The sequence below is a fragment of the Ananas comosus genome, linkage group 1 (assembly GCF_001540865.1).
Source record: "Ananas comosus cultivar F153 linkage group 1, ASM154086v1, whole genome shotgun sequence".
NCBI lineage: Eukaryota > Viridiplantae > Streptophyta > Magnoliopsida > Poales > Bromeliaceae > Ananas > Ananas comosus.
In genome coordinates, this window is record NC_033621.1 from 1,387,982 (window position 1) to 1,405,663 (window position 17,682).

The 17,682-nt window shown below is 40.9% G+C and overlaps 4 protein-coding genes and 1 long non-coding RNA gene across 6 annotated transcripts; 3 read left to right on the top strand and 2 right to left on the bottom strand.

The window, feature by feature from the left end:
- On the top strand, positions 106-2,157 carry LOC109720815 (intracellular protein transport protein USO1-like). Its single transcript, XM_020248145.1, has 2 exons — positions 106-412; positions 603-2,157. Exons 1-2 carry the CDS (start codon positions 409-411, stop codon positions 1,958-1,960), a joined length of 1,362 nt encoding a protein of 453 aa, XP_020103734.1. The 5' UTR covers positions 106-408; the 3' UTR covers positions 1,961-2,157.
- Positions 2,570-7,042, top strand: LOC109703608 (cytochrome c oxidase subunit 6b-1-like). The gene is made up of 5 exons (XM_020224330.1): positions 2,570-2,712; positions 5,932-6,198; positions 6,270-6,352; positions 6,440-6,521; positions 6,784-7,042. Exons 1-5 carry the CDS (start codon positions 2,671-2,673, stop codon positions 6,835-6,837), a joined length of 528 nt encoding a protein of 175 aa, XP_020079919.1. The 5' UTR covers positions 2,570-2,670; the 3' UTR covers positions 6,838-7,042.
- On the bottom strand, positions 7,561-11,645 carry LOC109712829. The gene is made up of 2 exons (XR_002216977.1): positions 11,562-11,645; positions 7,561-8,034 (listed from the first exon to the last, which is right to left on the bottom strand). It is a non-coding gene; the product is annotated as an uncharacterized LOC109712829 (long non-coding RNA).
- LOC109712794 (E3 ubiquitin-protein ligase Os03g0188200-like) lies at positions 11,693-15,802 on the top strand. 2 transcript variants are annotated; one of them, XM_020236550.1, is made up of 2 exons: positions 11,693-11,991; positions 14,686-15,802. In XM_020236550.1, exons 1-2 carry the CDS (start codon positions 11,773-11,775, stop codon positions 15,631-15,633), a joined length of 1,167 nt encoding a protein of 388 aa, XP_020092139.1. In that variant the 5' UTR covers positions 11,693-11,772; the 3' UTR covers positions 15,634-15,802. The 2 variants fall into 2 exon arrangements, with proteins under 2 accessions (XP_020092139.1, XP_020092148.1); XM_020236559.1 differs by having other exon boundaries at positions 11,693-11,915; positions 14,610-15,802.
- On the bottom strand, positions 15,929-16,780 carry LOC109715138. Its single transcript, XM_020239980.1, has 2 exons — positions 16,313-16,780; positions 15,929-16,237 (listed from the first exon to the last, which is right to left on the bottom strand). Exons 1-2 carry the CDS (start codon positions 16,778-16,780, stop codon positions 16,157-16,159), a joined length of 549 nt encoding a protein of 182 aa, XP_020095569.1. The 3' UTR covers positions 15,929-16,156.

Consider the following 17,682-nt stretch of genomic DNA (forward strand, 5'->3'; position numbering starts at 1 on the left):
GTTTGGAAATATTTTGTTGCTAATAAGTCAGATTTGCATATGTTGCACGCAGTAGTAAATTAATAACTAACTATCATATGTACAAAGCTAACTCATCGACAATATTGTAGGGTACATTTCGAGGTACATAAAGCGTACTCTCGGCAAAATGCCAGCTTTGGAACTTCCCTCTAAATTTAGAAGTCCTCGCGATGAAATCGCAATTGAAAGGGTCCACACCAAGCAACACCCGATTCTCTCTCTCTCTCTCTCTCTCTCTCTCTCAATTGAATCACACAATTGAAACAAATGTTGTTCATAAACACAATTAAAAAAAAAAAAAAAAACTTGGTAAACTATTCATCTAACACCTTGTTCTTCAAATTGCCAAAGTTGTTTCCCTTCATGTTTCTATGATTATTACCTTTGATGGGTATAGTTGTTTTATCTCCTTTTAGCCCCTTAATCTCTATTTCTTTTTGATTCTCTTTAAGTTATTTCCTCTTGATCCCACTCATTCATAAAAGTGGCCTTGATAATTTTAATCGACCTTGACATTCCGAGTTTGCGAAGCATCATAAAATCCTTGTATGATTGATTGGAAATTATGATTCAAGTTTCAGATATGCAACAGCAATTGATTCAGCTCCAAGAAGAGGTAAACAAGGCAAAAAGCGAGAAATCACAAGTTCTTCAAGAACTCGAGGAGATGAAGTGGCGGATCTTTTCGGATAGAAGCACTTCCAACAATCAAACAAGTAGCGAGACCGCGCATGACATGTTGCGGTCCGAATTGGAGAAAGCCAAGGAAAATGAGAGAAAAATGCTCGAGTCCCTCAGGTTGCAAACAAAACAATTAGAGGAAACCAAGATCGAGCTCGAAGAGGCCAAGCTCGAACTCCGATCCCTTCAAGAGATCACGAGGGCCTTTGAGCCCACATCGAGCCCGACGGTCAAAAACCTCACGAAGAGCCTAACGATCGACGTGGTTCGTCGCGAGGACAACGCCAAAATGCTTCGAACCGAGCTTAAGTTGGCACTAGAAGCCGAGGAGAAGAGCAAGAAAGCCATGGATGATCTCGCAATAGCTTTAAAAGAAGTTACAACCGAGTTGAATTGGGTGAAGGAGATGCTCACGGAAACGCGAATGGAATTGGCGAAAACTAGAGAAGAAGAAGAGTGCTTGAAGAAACTATTGAAGCGAAAGGAGGACGAATGCGATAAGTTAAAGTTGGAAGCCGAGGAATCGTTCAATCTTTGGAGGGAGAAAGAAAATGGGTTCATAAAATGTATGAAGATTTCCGAAGAGGACATCGATAACATGGAGAGAGAGAATAGTAGGTTGATAGATTCACAAAGGGCCGCGAGAGAAGAGATCTCCAAGCTAAGGGATATACTAAAGCAAGCGATTAACGAGGCCAATGTTGTTAAAGAAGCTCTAGAGATCGCGAGGAATGAGAATTCTCAACTAAAGGACTTGATTTCGGAGAAAGATAAGGCTTTCCAAGGTATCAAACAAGAGCTCGAATGCCTTAAAGTTAGCGAAGCCGCCGCTCTCGATAGTGTAAAAGAGCTTCAAAGCTTACTTGTCGCTACTTCTTCGATAGATTTTGGCAAAAACACGGCGGCTTTAGATATGGAAACGCCGAGGACACCAAAACCACCGAAAAGTGAGATGAGAGTTAAGAAGAAGTTGGCGAAATATCCTTCAGAGCAATGGAAAGGTGAAGTGTTTTGTACAAGTCGCGGGCGGCGACATTCTTTTGGAGACTCGGAGAGATTCGAGGGTTCGATATTTGATATGATCGGATCTCCATTGGAAAAGAAGGATCAAACGCTTGCGCCGGGGGAGAATAGCAGCGCGAAGTGCGTGAACTTCGCTAACATTCATGAACCGGAGCCTGGATGGGATAGACTAAAAAAGAAGAGGCAAATTCTTCGGAAATTCGGGGACATGTTGAGGAGGAAAAGCTTCAAATAGCCTACACAAAGTTCTATTCCTTTTCCATTGTTTTGTTCATTGTTATTTTTGAATTGTTAACTATGCATTCAATGAAAATAATAAGCAAAATAAAGAGATCTATGTAGAGAACGTTCCAAAGATTCCGATTCATCCTTACAAGTTATGAAACTCTTTGTATCTATCTTCTTCAAATAAATTGATAAAGTTTTGAGTTAGTTCTCATATTACTCTCTTCCTTATTCTCACAATAGGCCAAACATTACATTTTTTACATCTCATTCTAGTAACTTTATAAAAAATCCAATAAAACTGGTCATACTATATCAGTAAGATTTTGCGGAAATGCTCCTTAACTACGTTGTGCCCTTTTATTATAGTGGAAACCTACTATATATGATGAGCTTGTTGATCGCAAATGAAGAAGCTTCAATTTTAATGTTTTTAATTTTGTTGAAACGACAAGCTTATTTAAGAAATTCTCAATTAGAAGCATAGTGTTTTTTTGAAAATTAATAATTATTGGTTTAACACAGTTGGGCTTAGTTGGGCTTTATTGGGCCGAGTCTAACTTAATGGGCCCAATGGGCCCAACCAGATCCATTCGGAATAACCAATCCATTGCTTATACACCGCTCTTGCGCACGCGCACTCGCTCTTCCATCTCCTTCCTTTTCGTTACCACATCAGCCGCCTCTTTGGACGCTCCGAGACCTCGAACTTCGTTTCCCATGGCGGAGGAGACCCAGGAGAAAACCCTAACCCTAGCCGAGGTACTCCCCTCTCTTCCTCTCCCTTCTCCGTACTCGATTTCCCAGTTTGTTGTTTCCCGAGTTGTTCGTGAGTGATCGATTTTACTCGGAAGTTATATATGCTTGTGGATTGGATCGTCCTGTTGTTCAATTTTGATACGATGGCGGTTGTTGTTGTGGTGGATCGGCTTTTAATCTCTAGATCTGATGATTTTGGTGTAATATTTTGTTCTTTTTGTTCGTTGTGGTAGATCTGTAGGAAAATAATTAGCTAATTGAGATTGCTCGTTGTTGGGTTTAGAAATATTTTGCGGAGTTTGGTGTTGAAATTGCGTGGAGTGTGATATATTATGTAGTAAGCAGAGAAGATCCGATTAACTGAAGTTCTACGTCGGTTCCATGCTATTTTGGGAAAGGAGGAATTAACAGATAGTGTTCTCATTAGAGTAGATCTGATTCTGTGAATCTGGTCAAATTCAGCTGGTGAATAGCGCCCTGATTGGATGAATCTGTTTGTACATATCAAACGTCCAGAGATTTTTTTTTTTTTTTTTTTTTTTTTTTTTTTTTTTTTTTTTTATGGGGGGTGAAAAAGATTCATTCATGATTTGGTTGTTCTTTTTTCTCCAAGAATCTGGGAGGTTGCGTTAAACCTGACAGATCTATCCCTTGTATAATTTTGGTATAACTCAATGTTTTCTCATGAAAACCAGCAATCCCTTACCTCAGCTGAAATGTGTATTCTGATGTCCTGGCCTCGTACTAAACTTTGCTGTTCATGTCAAGTCAAAAATTATTCCGGGAGATCTACTGTTATGACTTTAAGCTGTGCATCCAAAATATGCTTATTTAGAGTGGAAGGTTTTGAATTAGTTTTATTTTTATTTTTATTTTTTTGGTTTGTTTAAGTGTTGGATCTGATCAGTAATCTGCATTGCAAGAAAGGGCAAAAAATATAAACAGGATGTAGAAACTAGTTGCCGTATCACTAAGGTACTTTATAGTTGATGATACAAGCTCACTTAACGGCAATGGTATCATTGCAGTAGGAATATATTAAACTCAGATTCGAATCTATACAGTAGAGAAAGGGTGTTTTCCTAGTATGCAGTTATGTTGAAGTAGATAACTGTGATAATTAGTGCAGCAAACAGGTGATAAAACAGGTGTTAGGACGTGGATTGATGTATAAGTTTTCTTTCTTCTTGTTTGTTCAGGAAGAGAAATAGCTTTCAGTTTAAGTCCTCGGTTTTGCATATTATAATTTTGGTATAGTTGGTATAGTTATGGTGTGTGTATTCTATACTGGGAAAGTAGAGTTAGCTATTTACCAATCAAATAGAGACATAATTCTACTAGATCCTCTTTATGACTGGTCGTTTGGGCCAGAGGAAATTGTCAAGTAATTGTGATAGTATCTGAGACCGTATTGTAGTAACACTTTTTAAGTTCAAGTTGTTCTGATATGGTCCAGTAGTGGGTCATTATAAAGTTTTTCCGTACCAGTGCAAATAATCTGTAAGCATTTCTGTTCCGTATTGGAGCAGCAATCTTCATAAAATATGCTTCTTTTTGCTGACAATAAATACTTGTGCTCCTTTCCAAAGTTCAGCGTGGGTAGTTACTAATCAATCCATTATTAAGTTACTACAACTTAGAATTTCCCCAGAATCATATGAAACATAATTTATACTGCAAGTACTTGCTGCATTTATGATTGTGTGTGCATTGAATTTTCATTGATATTGGCTGTTCTACAAGTATCAGTCTGGTAATTGAACAACCTCACAACTCAATAGTATGCTCTTTGTTTTTCTTGAAACGAATGAACGAATGCTTTCACCCTCTTCTAATATTCATTGTGATAGCTGATTTAACAGATTGATTCGTTCTTAAAGTTAGCAGTTAGGAAATAGTAACTTACCCCAGAATCATTTCAAACATAATTTGTACATTGATTCTTGCTTATGATTTTAATTATATGAGATTTCTTTATTAACATAAGCCCTTGTTCATGCTAACGTCTGACTATCTGCTGGAACTTAAGCTTATGATGTTGAAGCCAATGAGCTAGCATGTTCCTCTCACCATCATATTCTTCATTCTACACAGTTGACGTATAACTAAAATTTAGACCACATAAGAAGCAAGAAACATATTATTTATTCTGCATTAGCAGCGATTGAAGTCTAGTTTGATCCTCAACTATTGAATACCTGAATCCATACCATGAACACCGGTCACATATGCTAGGACTCTTAAACTAAACATTCTCTTTACATGAAATTTGATTACATATGTTAAATCCCCTTAGCTAAACATTCACGTTCGAGATATTGTTGTTTCTACTTGCTGTCAGTAATCTATATAGAGTTGCAATTTCGCTTAATTACTTGTTTGGTGACTTGATATTTATTGGGAAAACTTCAAAAACCCCCCTTGTGGTTTCAATTTTTTCCCTTTAGTATCCTGTGGTTTAAAATGTATCAAGTTAGTACCTTGTGGTTTCTCACTTTATTACTTTAGTACCCTGTGGTTTAAAGTGTATCAAGTTAGTACCCTGTGGTTTTGCACTTTATCACTTTAGTACCTTGTGGTTTTAATTTTGTATCAAGTTAGTACCCTGTGGTTTTAATTTTGTATCAAGTTAGTACCCTGTGGTTTTTTAAACCATAGGATACTAAAGTGATAAAGTGTGAAACCACAGGGTATTAAAGTGATAAAGTGCAAAACTACAGGTACTAACTTGATACACTTTAAACCACAGGGTACTAAAGTGATAAAGTGAGAAACCACAGGGTACTAACTTGATACACTTTAAACCACAGGGTACTAAAATGAAAAAGTACGAAACCACAGGGTACTAACTTGATACACTTTAAACCACAGGGTACTAAAATGAAAAAGTGTGAAACCACAGGGGGGGTTTTTGAAGTTTTCCCATATTTATTTGTTTTCAATCACACAAGCTCTCAACTTGTTTGATTTGCTAAGTTAGTTTGTTGATTTTATTGGTCAATTTTCACGTAAAATTTACTTTTTATCTTGACAAAATCATGATTTTAGCTTGTAGCACGATTGTTACTGAAGTTATTCAAGAATTTCTGTGTTTAGCGAAAAATGTTTTTTTACACTTCCAACTAAAATCCCTCTGCTGCTGCTGCTTCTTCCTTTCTTCATAACATATCTTCTATTTTTTTGAAAACTTAACGACTATTGACTTATTTTTTTCACACGCAGCAATGGTCTCTCCAGAAAGAAGAGGATTCAGGTAACAGTGAGGTCCCGGTTGCGGAAGCTTCAGAGGATGAGAAACCTGTTGATGCTACTCCTGAGGAAACTAGTAAGGACGAGAAGCCTGCTGATGCCGCTCCTGACGAGGAAATTGTCTCTGAGAAAAGTGATGAAACTGAAACCCCTGCTACAGATGAGGCTAATCCTGTCGTAGAGGAGAACAACGAAACTCCTGAGCAAGAAGAAGAAGCCGAAGAGAAGCCTGAGATAAAGGTTTCATTTTTGTAAATTAATATTATAGGGTTCTTAGTTCCATCATTACTGACAACTATGTTGCTATATAGCTCGAGACAGCCCCCGCTGATTTTCGCTTCCCAACAACTAACCAAACAAGGCATTGCTTCACCCGCTATATTGAATACCACAGGTACAAATATGGCTACTTCATAAATTATTGCGTTGTACATAAGACTGATAGTTGTTTTTGATGATTAATGGTTATTGTTTGATCCAGGTGCATAGCAGCCAAAGGGGAGGGTGCTAAGGAATGTGAAAAGTTTGCAAAATATTATCGATCACTTTGCCCGGGTGAATGGGTGCGCATCCTTTTATTCCTTCTGACTTATAGCTTTCAAACTCTTCTAGCGGTTGGCGTTTGTTTAATTCTTTTTCAGATAAATTTATGGAAATAGGAAGTAAAATAACCTTGATGTGTTTCTTGTCTCGATATAGGAAGCTCAAAAGATCAAATTTTTTACCACCCGAATTAAATGCCGAATATGCTCGTGACTTCTAATTTTCTGATGAACTTAGCTGTACAGTTGCCGGTTGCTAAATGACAAATATGCTTGTTTCCAGATCGAGCGATGGAACGAGCAACGGGAAAATGGGACCTTCCCTGGTCCTCTGTAGACGGAGGGGGCGAAAACCGCAAAACAAAATCTCCGAAATGTCTTGGTTGTTGTTGTTCCATGTTTTCTAGAAACGGAAAATAATTTTGTAGACCGAGAGACTACTGAGGCTATTATTTGAAAATTGTTATTTAAAATAAACAAAATTCATGACAAATTAATCTGTGCATTATTTCCTAACAACAGAGAGCAAAACTTCTCAAAAACTGTGTTGACTTAGAATGGCCGTTCAGGAATCTTACTTTCAATTTCATCAATTTCCTTTTTTTTTTAAATTTTTTTATTTCGTTTCGTATTATTGAACTCATGCCGTAAACGTTTTACTTTTTTTAAATTTGTAACTAGAAAAGAAGGATTGGTGATCGCTATCTATTCAATAGCAAGAATAAAGAAAAGATAATCTAGTTCCTAGTTGGTTTCTTTTTTATTTCTCCTTTTCCTTTGTCCAAATTAAATATCAGGAATGTGAAAAATGGTGGCAAATGTGGAGTCCTTTTAACACCAAACCTGTATTAAAGTTCCCCAAGCCAAAGTTTGCTAGTAGAGATGTTGGAATGAATTTTTGGACTCAAAAGCAAAAGTTTGATCAAAATTTTGCTAAGAGTAGACTGATGTTATAGACATTTTAATAAAAGAAAGGCTATTAAACATCGAATTATTGAGATATTTTGAAGTTAACATGAGCCGAACTTGTCTGGCACAAAATCGACATGAACAGCACAGATATAAAATTATAAATCATACAAATTATTTTACTTTTTTTGCAGTATTCGCAACTAAGTTATAAGCATTTAGACACACATTTTAAATTGCTCCCACTAACCCAATTGCGAAAATAAAAATAAAACCTATCGACCTGAATTGTCACTTCCACTAATAAGATAGCCTTTTAAACAAAACAAAAAGAAAAACATTGGACATATCAGAGAATCAATAGTTTAATACAAGCATATTATTTATCAGACTATCACGATGGAACAAATTATAAACTTTTTTTTTAAAGCGAAGAAGCTATTGATGAATCCAACTGTGAGCAATTAACGAGGAAGCTGAAAAATACAATGCGGCATGAATCATCACCCCAAGTTTGGGTGGAAAAAGCATTTCTTCTTCTTCTTCTTCTTCTTCTCCTTGTCGTTCCGAAAATGATTTCATTTCACAGCTCACAACCAGCACAATTTTCGCCACCATTTCACACCTACTACTACTACTCACATTTTTAACTTTTCTCTGCTGTGCACAGCTCATTCATTTAAGCAAAACATATGCATGAATTAAACTATTAAAGTAACGTTACATAAAAGAAAAGGAAACTGCATCTGATCTTCTACGCATCGTAATGTAGAAAAAGAAAAAGGGGTTGCAATATTTTAACCATATTGGAAATAATATTCTGCCCCGTTCAATGTTCATGAATCATGCCAGTTGTCACCCCTGAGCCTCTTTTTTTTTTCCCACTAATTTCGGTGATAAGTCCCTTAAAATTAATTAACGGTACATTCAAGCTATGCAATATAATAATTAGCATTAAATATGAAATAATATCAAATTAATATAAATTTTATAATTAGAATAAATCGATACATTACTACTATCTAATATTATATTATAATTTTATTTATTGTGGGCCCAAACGTGTCGCTCTTTTTAAAAAAAAAAAGAAAATGGAAACGTACAACCGTTACAGCAGCGAAGACCGCGTCCCCCAACGGCTAGTTGGACTTTTCCTGTCACTTTCGTAAAGTATAGGGAGTTACGGACACGCTAAAAAGAAAAAACAAAAGCCCTAATCCTCAACGATCATATTTGAAATCAACATCAGCCGTTCGTTCGCGATCCAACGGGCCACGTTACTTAGGCTTCGGTGTGACTCCATATGGCAACGCGGTGACGCAATCTACGAGTCGCGTGGACGCGTGGACTCGACGAAGCTTCTGCTTTAGACTCGTTACACCCCAAACCCCACCGCCTTATAATAAAGCATAAAATATATATATGAAATGCCCAAAATACCCCCTCAGAAATTGTTGCGTGGGCCCGGAGTAGCCGTACATAACATGAACCATCCCTAATAATAATAATACTAATAATGAATATATAAAAAATTTTTGGTTATTGTAAGATCATTTCTCACCTAGAAATCAAGTTGATAAAATTATATATATATTTTTTAAAAGTGAGACGGTGTATGACATATCAGGGATACACCCGGTGCAGGCGATAATAACTTGGGTAATCTCATTTAACTTCTGTAACTAATAATTATATGTTTAAAGTAAAATAAAATATTAGAGATATTATAAAATAATCGCAGGGAAACCGTACTGATTGGATCCGACGGCTATAAAAGCGCATCTTTCTCCCTCTCTTGTGGTCTCGTAGCCGTCCGTAAGTAAATTAACCTTTTAGATTTAATTAGATTTAATTAATATATTTATTTATTATATTATTAATTATATGTTTCGTCAAATCTCATGACTAATCCCCCCTTACTCCTCTATAAATAGTTCCCCCACTCCGCCCCAACTCTCCACTACTGCAAACCCTAAACTCCATCGCAACACCGCGTCCCAAAACCCTAATCGCCCTTCTCTCGATCTCGACCTTGACCTCTACCTCTCCTCCATGGCTTCGGTGCGCTTTGCCATCCTCTCCTCCATGGCGATCGGGTTTCTCCTCCTCGCGGCAAGCGCCTCCGCCCAGGCGCCGGGCGCCGCGCCCCGATCGGCCCCGATCCCCGCTCCAAAGGTGGCCCCGATCCCTCCCCCCAGAGCGTCCCCGACGCCGGCCCCGGCACCGTCCGCGGCGACCCCGACCCCGACCCCGACCCCGGCCCCGGTCCCGTCCCCAGCGTCGAAGCCCCCGACCTCGGCTCCGGCCCCCTCCGTCCCCTCNTCCCACCCCCGCCCCCGGCGCCGCGCCCGGAGCCGCCCCGCCTTCCAACATCGCCTCTCCGCCGTCGGAGGGAGGCAGCAGCGCCGCCTCCGTGCCCGCCGCAGCCGCAAGCTGGGCCACCGTCGTCGCGGTGATCGCCGCCGCAGCCGCTTTCTAGATCTACCTGAGATAGTTTTATTCTTTCATTTAGGACTACTCTGTAGTAGCGAATTGTTTGGATTTGTTCTTTTTACACTAGTTTATTCATTACCATTGTTTATACTATTATTTTTTTGTTCCCCCTACCCCTTTTTGTGTATTAGTGGTTTATGATTACTATAGTTATTCTTTATTGGTATTACTATTGGCGTTAGATTGTGGTCTCTTCGTATTATTATTATTTATTATTATTCCGCGAAGTACCTGTGGTTTTGGTTTTGCTTTTTTGATCACCATTAGATCATCTGGAGAAGTTAAACAAGAACATTTTATTTCCCCTTTAAAATTGGATTATGTGTAGCTCTGCATTTTATTCCTGTTTCAATTAGGTTTGAAAATTTAGAATGATAAGCAAATTTTTTATTTCTATTTATTTTTTAACCTCAAGTTTAAACTTGTTATCTCGATTTATAAATTATGCTAATTGTCAGTATAGTTTTTAATTAAATTGAGAAATTTCGATTCTGCGTAGAACCTTCACATTCGGGCTCAAATCAGGCCCAAGTGTCCAGGTGTGTGAGGACATGGGCTGTAGCCCATGTAAGACAACGAGGGCCTGGCCTCGAATTTTATGCCCGGTCCGGGCTATCGAAATAATTAATAGATAAATATTAAAAACGAATATGCCTACAATATGATTATCGCTTTTTTTTTTCTCTAAATAATATCACATAGCACATTATTACTTTATTATAATGAATAGAGTAAATTATATTATTCGGAGTCTTATCGAAATTGAAAAATGTCTTGGATGGAGATATCAGATATATTATTCGTTATTCCATCTGAAAACGAAAAGTATATCTCCATATATTGAGCTTGTTTAATAATGTATGATTAATAATATCCAACAGACCCTTAAATTATAAATAAATAGAGAGGCAATCTTAAATACACACAATGCGTAAACATAAATGCAACGCCAAGTGAGACGACCAACCAAAACTCTATTAGTTCAATCACATCACCAAATCAAAAAAGAGCCCGTTATATTATTATTATATAATTAAAAGAGAATTGTAGTCCATTTCCTCATTCAAAAATGTCTAAAAAACTACTACTTTTGTTTTATTGTTAGTTAAAAATTAAAAAAAGGTGACAAGGCTCGTTCAGAAAAATTAGTAATTGGATTAGAGGGTTGTAGGATTATGATTTTTTTTTTTTTTTTGTTTTCATTTTGAGAAAGGATTTCAATACAATTTCAATTATAAATCTAGCATTGCTGCTTCTTCTGTATTATCATCACACTATCTAATCGGTTTAAACTAAAAAAATGTATTAGGATACTCGGATCAGAAATAATATTTTACACTTATTGACCAACAACTTTATTATTCTTCATTTTCTAAGGCTAAGTTTTAGTTTGGTATTAAGAATCATCTGGCGTTGTTAGATAAAATAAAGTTGAGGTAAAAATACATACGGATGTATTCTCCAGAGAAACGGTATAAAATATATCGTAATCCACTTATCGCGATACGTGAAACACAATATTATATACGAAAATAAACAAAATATTTTTTTCGTACTTTCTTGCCTCGCTTAACGCAATTTCTCAGCAATTTCAAATAAAATCTAAAACCGATAACTAATTAAAAATTTGCTTATATTAATATTAAATTAAAAGCGTACCTGATTAATTTGTTAGCTCTTCGTGGATCGACGTCTAGATTTTAACTTGTCAACTCCCGTCCGAGAGGGGAGACAGGACAGTTGACCCGACTCGCGTTGTTCTGAGCCGCTCCACGGGTCACGTCACACAAACGCTCCCTTATATAATCACCTAACCCACCCCCTCCCCCCCAGATGGGGCCGCGCCACCGTTCGATTCCCGTCACCGCCAATGGCGACGAAGGAGGGCCGTCCGATCGCCACAAAGCTTCTTTTTCTAGCAGCGGTTGTTGTCGCCGCCCCGGGCGCGGAGGCGCAGGGGGGCTTCACGTCACCCCCGGCGTACGGGGGCGGCGGCGGCGGCGGCGGCGGGGGGTTTAGCGTGACCACGGCGCTCCTCTTCGTCGCCATCATCGTCGGCTTCTTCTTCCTCGGCTTCTTCTCCTTCTACATCCGCCGGTGCGGCGGCGACCCCCTCGGCCCGGGCGGCGGCGGAGACCCTCCCGACGATGCCGTACGCGGCGGCGCGGGCGATGATGAAGGCGTGGGGAGCGGGGGAGGGGAAGGGGGAGACCCTGGAGTGCGCGGTGTGCCTCATGGAGTTCGGCGACGAGGGGGAGGCGCTCCGCCTCCTCCCCGGCTGCTGCCACGTCTTCCACCGCGACTGCATCGACCCCTGGCTCGAGTCCCACGTCACCTGCCCCGTGTGCCGCGCCGATCTCTCCGACCCCGGCGTCCTCGCCGCCGCCGCCGCCGTCGCCGCCGACGCGGCGGCGGCGCCGGATCCGGCGGAGGTGGACGTCGAGATGGGGAATCATCGCGCCCCGATCGCGGCGCGATCGGAGCACCAGAGATCGCGCTCCGCGGCGGAGGATCGGTTCACGCTCCGGCTCCCGGAGAACATCGCCTCTCCGCCGTCGGAGGGAGGCAGCAGCGCCGCCTCCGTGCCCGCCGCCGCCGCAAGCTGGGCCACCGTCGTCGCGGTGATCGCCGCCGCAGCCGCTTTCTAGATCTACCTGAGATAGTTTTATTCTTTCATTTAGGACTACTCTGTAGTAGCGATTGTTTGGATTTGTTCTTTTTACACTAGTTTATTCATTACCATTGTTTATACTATTATTTTTTTGTTCCCCCTACCCCTTTTTGTGTATTAGTGGTTTATGATTACTACAGTGATTCTTTATTGGTATTACTATTGGCGTTAGATTGTGGTCTCTTCGTATTATTATTATTTATTATTATTCCGCGAAGTAGCTGTGGTTTTGGTTTTGCTTTTTTGATCACCATTAGATCATCTGGAGAAGTTAAACAAGAACATTTTATTTCCCCTTTAAAATTGGATTATGTGTAGCTCTGCATTTTATTCCTTTCCTGTTTCAATTAGGTTTGAAAATTTAGAATGATAATTTCATTCTGATGCAAATTTTTTTTTTCTATTTATTTTTTAACCTCAAGTTTAAACTTGTTATCTCGATTTATAAATTATGCTAATTGTCAGTATAGTTTTTAATTAAATTGAGAAATTTCGATTCTGCGTAGAACCTTCACATTCGGGCTCAAATCAGGCCCAAGTCTCCTCCAGGTGTGTGAGGACATGGGCTGTAGTCCATGTAAGACGAAACGACGAGGGCCTGGCCTCGAATTTTATGCCCGGTCCGGGTTATTGAAATAATATAAATATTAAAAACGAATATGCCTACAATATGATTATCGCTTCTTTTTTTCTCTAAATAATATCACATAGCACATTATTACTTTATTATAATGAATAGAGTAAATTATATTATTCGGAGTCTTATCGAAATTGAAAAATGTCTTGGATGGAGATATCAGATATATTATTCGTTATTCCATCTGAAAACGAAAAGTATATCTCCATATATATTTTTTCTAGTTGAGCTTGTTTAATAATGTATGATTAATAATATCCAACAGACCCTTAAATTATAAATAAATAGAGAGGCAATCATAAATACACACAACGCGTAAACATGAATGCAACGCCAAGTGAGACGACGACCAACCAAAACTCTATTAGTTCAATCACATCACCAAATCAAAAAAGAGCCCATTATATTATTATTATATAATTAAAAGAGAATTGTAGTCCATTTCCTCATTCAAAAATGTCTAAAAAACTACTACTTTTGTTTTATTGTTAGTTAAAAATTAAAAAAAGGTGACAAGGCTCGTTCAGAAAAATTAGTAATTGGATTAGAGGGTTGTAGGATTATGACTCTTCTTCTTTTTTTTTGTTTTCATTTTGAGAAAGGATTTCAATACAATTTCAATTATAAATCTAGCATTGCTGCTTCTTCTGCATTATCATCACACTATCTAATCGGTTTAAACTAAAAGAGTGTATTAGGATACTCGGATCAGAAATAATATTTTACACTTATTGACCAACAACTTTATTATTCTTCATTTTCTAAGGCTAAGGTTTAGTTTGGTATTAAGAATCATCAGGCGTTGTTAGATAAAATAAAGTTGAGGTAAAAATACATACGGATATATTTCTGTATTTTTCAGAGGAACTGTATAAAATATATTGTAACCCACTCATCGCAATACGTGAAACATAATATTATATACAAAAATAAATAAAATATTTTTTTCATACTTTTTTGCTGCGCTTAACGCAATTTCTCAGCAATTTCAAATAAAGTCTAAAACCGATAACTAATTAAAAATTTGCTTATATTAATATTAAATTAAAAGCGTACCTGATTAATTTGTTAGCTCTTCGTGGATCGACGTCTAGATTTTAACTTGTCAACTGCCCTCCGAGAGGGGAGACAGGACAGTTGACCCGACTCGCGTTGTTCTGAGCCGCTCCACGGGTCACGTCACACAAACGCTCCCTTATATAATCACCTAACCCACCCCCTCCCCCCCCAGATGGGGCCGCGCCACCGTTCGATTCCCGTCACCGCCAATGGCGACGAAGGAGGGCCGTCCGATCGCCACAAAGCTTCTTTTTCTAGCAGCGGTTGTTGTCGCCGCCCCGGGCGCGGAGGCGCAGGGGGGCTTCACGTCACCCCCGGCGTACGGGGGCGGCGGCGGGGGGTTTAGCGTGACCACGGCGCTCCTCTTCGTCGCCATCATCGTCGGCTTCTTCTTCCTCGGCTTCTTCTCCTTCTACATCCGCCGCTGGGTCGACCAGCGCACCGCCGCGGCGGAGGCCGAGGCGAGCGGCGGGGGCGGCGGAGGCGGAGGGGGAGGGGGAGGGGGCCGCGCGCGGCGGCGCGGGCTCGACCCTGCGGCGGTGGAGACGCTTCCGACGATGCCGTACGCGGCGGCGCGGGCGATGATGAAGGCGTGGGGAGCGGGGGAGGGGAAGGGGGAGACCCTGGAGTGCGCGGTGTGCCTCATGGAGTTCGGCGACGAGGGGGAGGCGCTCCGCCTCCTCCCCGGCTGCTGCCACGTCTTCCACCGCGATTGCATCGACCCCTGGCTCGAGTCCCACGTCACCTGCCCCGTGTGCCGCGCCGATCTCTCCGACCCCGCCGTCCTCGCAGCCGCCGCCGCCGTCGCCGCCGACGCGGCGGCGGCGCCGGATCCGGCGGAGGTGGACGTCGAGATGGGGAATCATCGCGCCCCGATCGCGGCGCGATCGGAGCACCAGAGATCGCGCTCCGCGGCGGAGGATCGGTTCACGCTCCGGCTCCCGGAGCACGTGCGGAGGGAGATCGCGCACCGGCGAGCGGCGAGCCTCTCCGGCTGCGGCGGCGGAGGAGCGCGGCGGAGCGTGAGCGTCGGCGTCGCCGGAGGGGGAGGAGGAGGAGGAGGAGGGTTTGGTACGACGCTGCTGAGGACGTTATCGGGTATTCGTTATAAGAAGGAGAGCGAGGTGGGTGTGATTCTCAATTTCATCGGAGCTCCGACAGGGGAGACGAGCGGAGGAGGCGGAGGCGGATGCGTAAGCGAGATTCGGGATCCGAGATCCGCTAGTAGCTCGTTCAAGTGTTACGCGCGGAGCATCACTTTCGCGGGATTCGTCCTGCAGGGTGACGTGGCAGCGCGTGATTGGCGGCCCGAGCTGTTCCAGGTTTCGGGTTCCCTCCGATCCGCAACTTCGCTTGCGCAGTAAATCCGCCCGAAGTCGACTTCTGTTGTAAGTAAACTTTTTCTTTTTTATTATTATTATTATAATTATAACTATTGTTTTCAATACACTTATATATGCACCGTTGGATCATGAAGTAACGGTATACAGATTATTTGTACATGTCATAATGGAATTGACCCGTTTGCGATAACTTTATTTTTGACTGTAATAAATTAAGAGTCGATTGTTGCTATATAATTTGTCTATTGATTATTGTTTAGCAGCAGTTATTTATAGGCCATTTCGGTTTTAAAACAAGAAAAAAAACTAAAAGGCCATTTCAAATTTGTTAATTCTCGTCTTTTAAACCGCAAACAATAACAGCATAATAACATACATGAAATTCGGCTTTTTCGAACCATCAATTTGTAGGAAAAGCACTTCTACAAGAGAGAGAGAATAGTAGATATATTTCTCTCGAAGCACTTGAGGCTGTACATGATATGTAATATCAAACTATAAAGATTCTCTCAAAGAGCGCTGCATCGAGGAACCATCTTCTTATTTAGACACCGCCGAACTTTATTTCTGCTCTGTATGTACCATCGCCACTCTTTGCCTTCTCTTCAATCAGTTTGTTAATCTTCTGAAAACCCAAAAAAGTAGAAAAGGATTAGAAAGTTTACTCGAGTAACAAAGAAAACTAGTATAGACTCCACACCTTTTTGTCATCAGTGCGAATCTCAAAACAAAGCTTCTGCTGCATCTGCCTTTTCTGATGCTTCCCATCCATTATAACGAGCAATGTGGCCGCAGCAATTCCGAAAGAACAAAGCGCGCCGGCTCCCCTTAACACCCAACTCTGCGCTTTCGCAAATGCGGAAGCGGTCGGTCTCATCTCCTCCTCGACGCTGTTGTCCTCCGCGAATGATAAGCTCTCGGATGAATCACATTCATCGGAATCACCAGAGTAGACGGCATCTTCGTCCTTTTGCTCGAAGACTACGTCGAATATAACGTCGCCGCCCGCAATGGCAATCGGTGGCTCGATCTTTTCCTCGACGATCTCTTCTGTCGTGTCAGTTTGAGTCGATTCGTGCGGGGTGAAGTAGTTGGGCTCGAACAACCCGGTGGGGTTGAAGTACGACTCGCGGGGGAGGTTGTCGGGGAGCAGCTCCCAATCCTCCATTGCTATCTTAGTGGATGTGAAGGGAAGGATGAGGTTGTGACATATATATATAATGAAGTGGAATGGAAAAGATGGTTTGTTCCTTGAAGGGACTTTGATAGTTCTAGGAAGGTTGAAGTTCCAATTGAGGTGTTTGTTTTGGTTGATAAGAGAGACACAGAAATTATGAGGGGGGAGTGTGCAGTGTAAGTTCATTTGTCTAAGTAAGACAAATTGAGGAACAATTATAGGCTTTATGATTAGCAGGAAAGGTGCCATTTGAGACTCCAGGAAATGAAGTTTCTCTCAGTGTATGTGTCACCATGTGGTTCCCTGTCGGTGCCTGCTCCTCCAGTGAAAATCCGGAAGCCACATTTTGATACTTTCTAACTTCTGCTTCTACTTTCAGCTACTATAGCGCACGATAAGCTGGAAAATCAAAAACTTATGTTGTTGGAAGCTAACTAAGATTTTACACCACAGACAAAAGCTCTAATTTAAAGCTTTGCTTTGTGATTTATTAAAAAAGTTGTTAGTGCTTCTTTTAGCAGCGCTATCCGACCGCATGTCGTGAAACAGGGTAGTGCATTTTGATTCTTACTAAAATAGAGCCTATGAAACTGGCAGTAGTAAATCTGTACAATGAGCCATGCACTCCCTTTATTTTCCTTATGCAACAGTCCAAAATCCCAATGCTAAAGCAATGGCTCGCATCAGAATTGTACCAAAGCATTTCCAGGAAATTGTAGGAAATTGTAATACATGCATAATGGATCCAAACAAAATCTACCGAACAGTTACAAACACTATTTTGTAATTTACACCAGTGGTAAGTGCTAATAATTAGTGCTAGAATGGTTTATTTACACCAGTTGAAGAATATAAGCACTTCATACCAAGTTTTTCCGTTGTTGGAGGATATA

Coding starts and splice junctions, on each gene's coding strand:
- LOC109715138 (XM_020239980.1), bottom strand. CDS start 16,780: ATGGAGGATTGGGAGCTGCTCCCCGACAACCTCCCCCGCGAGTCGTAC. Junction 16,238..16,312: donor TTCGCACTGATGACAAAAAG/GTGTGGAGTCTA, acceptor TTGGGTTTTCAG/AAGATTAACAAACTGATTGA.
- LOC109712794 (XM_020236550.1), top strand. CDS start 11,773: ATGGCGACGAAGGAGGGCCGTCCGATCGCCACAAAGCTTCTTTTTCTA. Junction 11,992..14,685: donor TCGGCTTCTTCTCCTTCTAC/ATCCGCCGGTGC, acceptor TTCTCCTTCTAC/ATCCGCCGCTGGGTCGACCA.
- LOC109703608 (XM_020224330.1), top strand. CDS start 2,671: ATGGCGGAGGAGACCCAGGAGAAAACCCTAACCCTAGCCGAG. Junction 6,199..6,269: donor AAGAGAAGCCTGAGATAAAG/GTTTCATTTTTG, acceptor GTTGCTATATAG/CTCGAGACAGCCCCCGCTGA. Junction 6,353..6,439: donor CGCTATATTGAATACCACAG/GTACAAATATGG, acceptor TGTTTGATCCAG/GTGCATAGCAGCCAAAGGGG.